Source organism: Dermacentor silvarum, chromosome 1, assembly GCF_013339745.2.
Source record: "Dermacentor silvarum isolate Dsil-2018 chromosome 1, BIME_Dsil_1.4, whole genome shotgun sequence".
Lineage (NCBI taxonomy): Eukaryota > Metazoa > Arthropoda > Arachnida > Ixodida > Ixodidae > Dermacentor > Dermacentor silvarum.
Window position 1 is genome coordinate 232,932,656 of NC_051154.1, and position 10,655 is coordinate 232,943,310.

At 45.6% G+C, this 10,655-nt stretch overlaps 1 protein-coding gene across 1 annotated transcript in view; it reads right to left on the minus strand.

Annotated features, from left to right (window-relative positions):
• LOC119436909 (uncharacterized) overlaps positions 1–10,409 on the minus strand; it is a 21,236-nt gene extending 10,827 nt beyond the window's left edge. Inside the window, exon 1 of the mRNA XM_037703948.2 lies at positions 10,338–10,409. Coding sequence (XP_037559876.1) covers positions 10,338–10,343 — 6 coding nt within the window. The 5' untranslated portion in view covers positions 10,344–10,409. The remainder of the gene's footprint in view (positions 1–10,337) is intronic.
• Between the last annotated feature and the right edge of the window lie 246 nt (positions 10,410–10,655).

A 10,655-nucleotide genomic window follows, 5' to 3' on the forward strand; every position in this document is an offset into this window, starting at 1 on the left:
GTACAACACAGCACATGGCGCCATGCGTTCCGTAGTGGAGAGGTGTATTGGCTCTTGATGAGCCGTTTCCGCTGTCTGCAGCGGTACCGCACCCTTCTCTACGAGCCAGAACGTGCGGCCAACATTTTCGCTGCATGTGCTGTGCTGCACACACAACCTTCGGCTGTCTGAGGGCGACAAAGACGAGGATGATGAAAGTGATGACGACAGCAGCACCAGCAGTAGTAGCGAGCTCGATAACAACGGCGACCCCATACCACACGGTCTGCCCCGAAACAGGGGGTCTCGATTGAATTATCTGAGAGGGCGGGCTGTCCGAGACAGTGTAATCGGCATGTTCGACACAACCCGTGCGCAGCACATGCATTATACTTGAGGAGTGTGTGGCTGTATTTGCGACTTCAACAGCATTGTGAGCATCGGTAGGTGCATACACGCTGTTGTAGTGTCAGCCAGATGTGGTGGTCTAACATATACGAAATAATTGCATTGTGCATTTAATGCTGTGAAATTGCTGACAAAACATTTTCCATACTCAGTTGTAGTTGATGTCTACGTAATGCAAAGCATTCACGATTTGTAGAGAAATGTAAAAGTTGTGTAGTCGAGGGTTATGGTAGACCTTACATTTATAATAAGTAAAATAGACTATATAGTGTAACATATAAGATTGAAAGCAAACTAACTATTTGTGGCTTCTAAAAGTGTGTCTGACATGATTTGCTTGCTGCTGCTGTCGTCATGTAGATGCCCTATGTGCCATGGATGACGCGCGCAGTTTTGTTTTGTAGCCTTTTTTCTTACTGCATGGTATCCCTGACAGTTCTCCGCTCCGCTTATGCAATGAAGGAAATTAGCTTTCGTCTCCTCGCTTTCTACTCGGGCAGTGAAGCTCACAAAAGCCAAAATGCACGGTGCACATCACACCCTCTGCTCCATCGAACGTGCTGTTACACGCACACCGTCTAGGTCCTGCACCCTTTTCTCTCGCAACAACCGCAGAATTTTGTCTCAGTGACGAAAATGCTGTCAACTGGTCATCGAACATGTCAAGCGGTGTGGCTCCCGTGAAGTGTGTTCACGTAGATTTCAGCAAAGTGCCCTCACTTGTAAATAGTAAAGTCAATAACTGAAATGTTACACAGTAATATTTTTATAGTGCAAGCTAGCACTGCAAATAAAGCAGTTACATGTAAATAAAGGCATTAAACAAAACTGCACCTTTCTTTATTCTTCAACCAGGCCCCGGAAACTCCGCTGGTTTTTTGTCCACGCGAATTGCAGCGCCATCCATGAGATGGATGCGGAACCAAAATCGATTTTCTTTTTTTTTCTTGTCAACCCTCTCTCAACTTGGTCGTTTCTCTCTCGCCTTCAACTATTGGCGGCGCGGCCAGCGCTCGTCGTCGGCTGTGCTGATAACGGCCAAAACGGCAGAACTTTTTTTCTGGCATTATACGGTCAGTTTTTCGCCTTCCGTGCTAGCAGTGTGGTCCCTGTGGTAACCTACCGTTGCACGTTTGTCGGCTTTTTTTTCCGCCATGTCTCGCAGCTGTCGCTGTTCGTGTGTGGTTCAGTGGTGTACGAACACATCAAGACGAAGTGAGCCATGCGACGTGAAATTCTACCGCATCCCTAAAGACAACAGGTGAGCACCATGCTATTTACTTCCCGGTTTTTATTTGTGATAGTAATGGTGCGCAGTCGTACATGGCTGTCCGGTGGTGAGGCAGCAGTTGGCTGATTTGAAAACACCACAACGATGCTGTAAATCGTTGTGCCAACAAGCAGCGAACAAAAAGCTCCTGATAAATATAGTACCACCTGTGCGTATCGCAAGGAACACGTGTGTAGGTGTGCGCTTTGCACTTATTTCTATCTAATTGATCGCAATCGTTTAAAAATGCGTTTCTGAGAGTTAAGGTACAACTAGTACTCTGCCGCGATGCGAAACGAGTTCTGTTTTGTATGTTCCAACTGCGATTTTATAATTTATGATCTTCACTGTTCTTCAGGATGGAAGCGTTTTTAACCTACGTTGGAAGGATGGACCTAATGGGTTTGCCCAGAGACAAGGTCAACAACCGCAGAATATGCTCTGTGCCCTTCACGTAGGTGAATTTTATGGACCGAGCGAGAAGCAGGCCGTGAGAAGCTATTCTGCGCAATTAGATGAATTACAATAAATGTTTTTTTACATGTGCGAACATGGAACACCATCCGCGTTTTGTTGCATTCTATAGTGTGTTGCACTGTCTGCTCCAATTCTGGTTTTCGCAAACGAACACAATAAAGTGAGTCCAAAGAACTGTTGTGTTGTAAGTGCAATTATTTTTTAATATAATTTGGGCACATGCTTGCTTGATCGTAATAATGAACGGGATTGCGTGCATGAAAACGTAAAAAAGAATCCACTGCGCGCAAGCACGCAGCATGAATGCACGAATGGCACGGCCGGACAGGAGAGGAGCGCGGAGCACGCGCTTCGGTCCGGTGGTGCGTCTGATAACGCCCGCGACAAAAAAAAAAAAAAGAGCGCGCCGCGGACAGCTAAAGAAATAAAAAAAAAAGAGCATTGCGCGTGGCACGAGGGTAGGGTGAGGCGAGGCTTGCGAGGAGGAATAGGAAAGTCAAGAGGGAAAGGAGAAAAGAGCGGAACAACGTTATTATAGAAAAGGAAGAAAAAAAGTGCTATAGCGAAAGGGGGAGGGTAAAAAAAATCGCGCCGCTTTTCTTTCTTTTTTTCTTTTTTTTCGCCACCGTAGTACCGTCATCCATCCGCTAGGGCCTAACTGAAGTGCCCCTTGGCGCTAGCGTCGACTGAGCGTCTGCTATAAAACAACCATTGGGAGGTATAGGAAGATTCACCCCCCTGCTTCAACCTACAGCCCTTTTTTAAAGTAAAACGTGTTTATGCACACATCACATGCAATAGCAATTACATTAAAGAACCGTGAAAATCATCAGGCTGCAGTAGTAGAGACATGCACCATATAGCACATCGCCTTGTATAAAAATCACATCCCCTTCCACTTGCATCTAAAATATCGCAAGTACCGGCACGCACTGTTTCAGAAAACTATTGTGCAATCCACAGTTACACAGAAATAGCGCCCAGTTTAAACTGTACGAGAAAAGAATGTACAGACGCATCAATTATCTTGCACCAACAGAACTATATTTATCACAGCCAGATGTGTAAGCACACCGCAACATGTGAAAAGAACATGCTGTCGTGGAGTTACAGAAAAAGAAATAATGTCGTACTTTATTATTGACAAATATACAAATGAAATGAAGGAGCATAGGCAAGGAATTTTCATCACATTTTTTTGTGTGTGTTCATAGGTTGCTTTCAATGTTATATTAAGCTCCGAATTCTCCCGCCTTTCAAGAAGTAATCGCCACTATTTGGTGAGACATGATGAAATTGTGGTGTGGCCTCATGCGCACATTGACATTACAGCAATTAAGCGCCTGGAAATTGTAAGTCACAGTCAGAATGCTCGCACCACCAGGCTTACTGGCACTTGTGCAGGTGAGCCTGATGGTATGGACACGCCTATTGCTGCAGTATCAATTCAAGCACAAAATCATGCTGCATCTGCTATGCTATTTGTGGTTGCATTAAAGGGTGACGTAAGCAATTGTTTGTTGAAAACCAGCAATAGTCTGACTTCACATCATCATTACATCAGCGAATTTTTTAAAGCAATTAAAAATGCGATGAAAAATTCCTTGCCTATGCTTCTTTACATTTAATGAGGGGCCTGAAATGGGTGAGGGCCTTGGCTTGCAACATGAGCAAGTGCAGCCAGCAACAGCTGCAGGAGGCGTTGATTCGTCCCCTGAGACCAGCGTTCCTGCTCGATTCACTGCTGCTGTATGTCACGCAGGCTGCGCACTTCTTCTGTCAGCTGCCGCAGGCCAGCCATCTGTGCCTTATGGTGCTGTTTGCAATAAAATAAATTAAATTTTGCTTAAAGAAGCTCAGCAACAAGGCCTTGGTATGTTGTTGTATTGGTCCACATTCGCAGGCTTTGTAGTTACTGCAATAATGCTATTGTCACTCTATATTGAGATACTGAAAATATATTTCTGGCCCATCAAAATTCTGCCGTCCCATTTCATTAAAATGCATTACATGGCTACTTTAACTTGACTTTTTTCTTTTAGCCACATAAGTGCCTAAATATTGCCAGTTATACCCTGCAAATGTGTACAAGAAATGATCATCACAGCACTACACGTAAATTTTACGCTTATTTACTGATCTATACAATTAATACAGAGGTCAGCACATGCTGGCCCAGTGACTGCGCCAGCGGCTTGGCTTTACCGCTGTTCATTTCGAAGGGCCACTATTTCCTCCCACAGCTCGTTTTTTCGAGCCGCACTCATACGTGGCGAGCACTTAGTAGAAGCAGGTATGGATGCTGCTCAATAAAGTGAAACAGAATAGCGGCCTGTTCCTACGACACGCATGGACGTTTCGCCGACATTTTGAAGCCTTTCTAAAAACTAGAGAATTTCAGCCCGACCGCCACACAGTAAGGCAAACATTTTGTCTAAACTTATCACCTGCATAAAACGCTCACTTCGATTTGATTACTCTGTTTTACCTTTTTGTACCATTAATGTAAAAAAAAGACTTAAAGTCGCTACTCACATTTATCGTTCTAGCAGCTTCTTTGTCGGAGCGGAACCATCAGCGCAGGGGCGCATGACCGAGGAAGGGTTACTGTCGCTGCGATCACTTTGACGAAGCGATTGTTCTGTCGTGGTGGTGCCCTACTGAAAGGTGCTTGGTGCCTTGACAGTTCTCGATCCACTATGTTCCAAATTTTGTCCTTCGGTGTTATGAATAATTCTTTAACGCTCAAGCCGACCTCTCTGCCTTTCTTCAAATAAACCTCTCTCTCTCTCTTGTTGGCTCTACCTAAGAAAACATTATCATGAGCACTCGCCATTCAATACATGCAGTGAAAACCACACAATGCCCAAGCATTACACGAGCAATATTTACTCACCTCACTCTTGTATCTTAACGTCTCCCGGAAGCAGCGTCTCAATTTATTCTCAGAGGAAAATAAACGGTCGTGGGTCGCAATCACTTGCGGGACATTACGGACTAGCCTAAACGCTCGGTGACGCGACAGTCAGCTGCTCGGCTTCAAGAGGCCGCCATATTGCGTGCGCTCAACGACATGGATTGGATGTAGATTCGACAAATATGTGGCTACGGCTTCAAAAATAGGAGCACTTGCGTTTGATTTTTTTTATGCAACGGCAGCTTTCGCGTTGTAAGGATATAAAACAAATTTGCTTTACGCAGGATGGACGTGTGCTTTTATTAAACGCCTTTTTACAAAATAAGTTTGGTATACAGCCCCGGAAAAAGAGAAGAGATCACGAAAGAAACATCCCCCCAAACTGAGGGAGCTTTGATTGGACTATTCAAAAATTGTCGTGCATACGTATACACAATTTCCAAAAGCGGTGACTTCGCGCGGAAAGGCATTATGACATTGAAAGTCACTTGTACAAAATAGAACCCCTGATGTAAGTGGTGCAGGCCTTCTGCTGTGGTGGCGACGCAGCTTCCACACATGGTTTGTCTTTCGCGTCCGATTAGCATGTGACGACTCGTCAACTACAGAGTGCAGCTTCAAAATGCATAAGCAGTGCTTACAAGTCACCTACTGCTTGGCTGGCGATGGCACCAACTGAGAAAACCACTGCGCTAAACGGCGCATGAAGGCAATGGCGTCGATGGGCAAATCTCACTTTGGTCCGGCGAGAGACACGCCAACGTGAAGCAGAACGCCTTCGCGCGTTCTCGGCACACGCTGCTAACTCTGCTACTCGCATTCCCGAAGCTGAGCGCGGCACAACTCAACTGGCTGTCCAAGAAACTATACGGAGCCGGACCAAAATGCTCGTGCCTTCGCCGAAGCGACTCGGCAGGAGGACGCCGATCGCCAACAGAGCGCCGCGCGCCAAGCAAGCCTGCAACACGGTCACCGACACGCAAATCGTGCGCCGTTCGCTGCAGCGGCCGGTGAGTTCACGAAGCAAACGTGCAACAGTTTCGGTGAATTCATGTTTCACTTTCGTATTCTACCGATTCCTATGAAAGAGGGATCAAGCATAACTTTTTTTTAATTTCTTTATGTGTCTTCTCAGACGGTGAGGCATTCTCGCAAATATTGGGTGGGGGAGCACACGTCCCCTTGGTGGTGGTGGCACGAAGGCTGCGCAGGAGAACGGTTTCGGCAATTGCATGACAGATCAACGGACGGACACGACAACGACATCAGGCAGGTGGCGCAACAAGCGCTGTGGTCCCGCCTGAATGTCCGCATGAAAAAAAAAAAGGCGTTCCAATTACAGAAGTTCACACAGGTCGGTCGATCTCAACAAGCACAATAGCGCTTACACGGCCTTCAGATGCGATGTCCAGTCGGCGGTGCAAAATACTTTCTTCCGACAAAGGCTGGTCGTCCAACTGGTTCTGCACTACGGAAAGCAATTATCTCTGCACACTGTACTGCGGGCACTGGCATAGAACATGATGGATTGTTTCATTGTCACCGCTGCGGCGTTGGCCATCCCCATGCGGAATGCGTAGGCATTAGTAAATGCGACGCCCAACCATAGCCTATATACAAAATGGTCGCGTCGCTTCGGGGAAACCATGGTGAAAGTCGAAGGCTTAAAATTGGATCCAGGGTGTATAATCGGACATGCATAAAATGTGGTTCATTCCACTCTAATTTGATGAATTGGTGTGCAAGTAAATGGAGCGTCCTCTACATACTCAGGGTCGTACAGAACAACGATCGCAAAATTCAAGGACAATTATAGGATTCCCAGGCTGCTAAAGTCCCATTTTAAGGACGTTGCAACAAACCAGTGTGACTCATGTACTAAAACAAAATATTCAACGCTTCTTCTCCTTAGCTGAAATTGTTTACTGCGATGCAGCCACGGAATTGCACACAGGCTTCAAGCTCTTCAGGTGACTTGTGAAAGTCGACTTTCCCATTGTAACGATGTCCATCACCTTATGGCACATCAGACACTACGTTCGATGAGGATTAGTAGAGTCCGGGTGCACCCAAAGATGCTCGTCAGGTTAAGGCCGCATGGCTGAAACTTACGCCTCCAGGCATTTTTAAAGCGTAGACCTCAACAAGTGAGCTATGACGGTGCTATGTAAACGAACTATCCAAACAAAACAAAACAAAAGAATGTTGGTACGACTTGGTCGCTTGATCTGGATTCGTCTAGTACAGTAGTGGCAATGGCGATTTAAACAAACCTGTCGTCAGTGGCCATGGATATACCAGACTGCAATCGCTTAGCAAAACTCTGAGAACTGAACATATCTAGCATTTCCCAACACAGAATATTCATGGAATTACGCGCATACAGAGTTTGTTACTTTGGGTGTTCAGAAGTCACCCCAACCTCAGTTGTCAAAGAAATGAGGAAGAGCATTAATTTTCAAGGATCTTAAAGGCCCTTGAATTTCTTTCTCCTAATTCGACGGTTTTCAATGATTTCAAGGAGATGTGTGAACCATGCGTACTGCAAATTGGGTGAGGCTCTGAAAGAGCGCTAATCGCATTAGGAGTTTCCATGTCTGATATACCAATTCTTACTTACCTGCCGTCTTTCTCTTGCTGCTACGACAGTGGAAGGAGCTCCAGTAATTGTCTGTCTCGGCCAAGCGTCAAACGTCTCTCTAAAAGATAGCGCCGTGTTTTCGCTCATCACCGGTCGCCTAAATCAGGTTGCTCTGAGAAAAACCCAATACCGAGGTTTATCGAGAATGAACGAATTAAACAGCGCATGAACGATTACTCGATGTTCTGAAAGGTACTCCTCGTGCTACATCGCAAAGTTCTTCATATTTCATTGGCCTTCGTCGTGACTTCACACTTGCGCGCATTTCCTTTAGGCAGGATGCAAACTTTTATAAATAACGACACCAAATTCGGCTCTTCAGGGTACCTTTCGGTCACCATAGATGCAATGCGGTACCAAATTTTCTTTTTTTGGCCTTAATGCCATGACCTTCACAATTACCTTTTCTTCAATTGAACTTTACTTCAAAGAACCTTTGTGCACAGTTATAAGAAAAGTGAAAAATACATTTATGGTACTGAAGGTTCAGCGGAGGTGTACGTGTGTACGTAATCCACTAGAACTCCTTCGGCCATATAGCGATGAGAGTTCTGCCAGAGTCTGCATTTATGCGAGGAAACCGAGTCACGCAGACATATAATACAAATGCATACTTTTATTACAAAATCCGCCCTCTTTTTGTAAAAAGGATACTTTTACGTTCTATGGCGTTACATTTTCATTCATGGATGGTTTTTACAGTTTTCTTCTGTTTTGTGGTGGAGTATGGAAGAGCACGAGAGTAGAACGTTATAGTAGATGATGTTTAAAGGATGACTGGAGGTGACGCTTCACACCTGAAAACAGTGGTAAAGAAAAATACAAATCAGCAAAAGACAGGCCTTTTAATTTTCCGTCTATCACATGAGAACAAAGCGTAGTAGATTGCTCAACAGTATCTAAGATACCTGATTCTCCAATGCCATGGTAGGCTGTAATGTTATAAAAATCCATTACTTCCTCCTACACGCGTTGTTTACTTATTGCATAACGAAAAACAAGGATTTGAATAGGTCCCCCGATGGCTACTTTCTTGCCCATTATACAAATCTCGGAAGAAAGTCAATGTAAGATGTTGGGTTCAGCCAGCGCAGAGCTTAGAACAAAGATCAAGCTAAATAAACGCATAAATGCGCTGGATAACACGCGATAACAAGAACGTTGACGAAGCGCTTCCAAGTGGTTTGCATGCCTAGTGCCAATTTTTTCATCGTCGCCGATAGAAGCTAAATTAAAGTAGGCAATACCGATAAAGATAGTTTCCTTACCTTCTACTAGCCTCAGCCAGAGTAGCCGTGGTGCTGGCTTCCATGGCCAGACTGGTGACCCGAGGAGCCACCCGCGAAGCCACCCGAATGCTGGGCAGACCCGCTTCCGTGCTGGTTCGAGTCGGTCTTAGAGAAGCCTGAGTTGGAGCGGTACCCCTCCTTGTTGTCGTAGCCTTGAACGTTACTAGTCGAGCCGCCTCCAGAGAAGCCTGACGAGCCCTGGTGGTGTCCGGCGCCTCCTTGCTGGAAGCCGCTCTGGGAGCCTCCGGAACTGTGCCCAAACCCGCTTCCAAAACCGCCACCATGTCCGCCGCCGTGGACGCCGCCTCCGAAGAAACGTCCGCGGCCTTCGACCTCCTCAGCCTTGCCGGCAGCCTTCTCTTCCTTTTTGACATCACCGGCGAGGGCAAGGCATGCTACGCAGGCGAACACAGCAACAACCAGGACCTGCGAGTGGACAGCGGGAAAAGATTTCATATCTGTGCCTCTTTTGACACATCAAAGCTACCCTGTAAAGTCAAGTTTTGCTTCGTCCATTCTAGTCATTCATAGCATGGAAAGATTGTTTGTTTTTTACTCGCCTTAAGAGCTTGTTGACTATTTGTGAATGTGTTAATACATTATTCTTTTTTTGGTACACCTTTACGATAGTGGAGGTTGTAGCATAGTGAAATTAGATCCTGTTGCACGTGTATAGCTGCGCGAAAGACGACATGAGCATAAAGTTTGTCCAGAGGAATAAACCTTGATAGCGCAGAGATAACTTCACAAGAAAAAAAAATATAAATGACGGATAATGCAACTGAGAGTACCAGGAGGTCGACCAGGACTCTCAATTGCAATAGGAGGCGCATGAGGGCGAAAACAAAATAAGCAATGCACATTTACGGCCACGATTTAACTTAAACGTTGTTGTGCCTGCACACGAATTTCGAAACGAAAAAAAGAGAATGAAATCAGAAACATTCTAGTCGGTGATTTTTGAGTGAATATTGAACCCGTCGGCGTATACAACTGGCTGCGGTGCTATTCAAGAGAGCTCCATAGCAAATGAACAAAATTTGCCTGCAGTGGCGGACGTTAGTTGATGATAAGCGTTATAATGAAGAGAAGCAATATAAAGTAGAGATATACATAATGGTCAAGTGTAATGGTAATGGAGGCAGTAAAATCAGGTTAGCTCAAGCAGCCTAGGTGACTATTTGTCGCCGCCTCGTTTCAAACGTGATGCCATTAGAAACCATCATCATCAATGATAAGATCAAAACAACAGTTGTCTTACAAGAACCTTGCTGTTTATCGAGGTAAACCGATTTCACCAGCCCTTTCGTTCAAAGAAAAATTTGTGAGGAGATGTACAAGAACCACAAAGCTCACCTTCATGTTTAAGCAGTGCGTCAGTCGTCTGCGATGAACGGAATCGTATGGACTCAATCTTTCGGAGCGGATCTGAGCTTGTGCAGAGCGCACAAGCTTTTATAGACAAGTGGAGAGAGGTTCCAAAGGACAAAGAAAGAAAGTCTCAGAATCGAGTCAGCGGATGACGTCGCGATGCGAGAAAAAGGCGCACAACACGCAAACATGGACCCGTAACAACAAGCGACATCTTTCGCTGCTACTCGTTCATCGGCGCGGCAAGCGCACACAGCTGTAAGGAAGGTGGGGGGGAGGGGGGGGTGGTTGAGATCTCGTTTG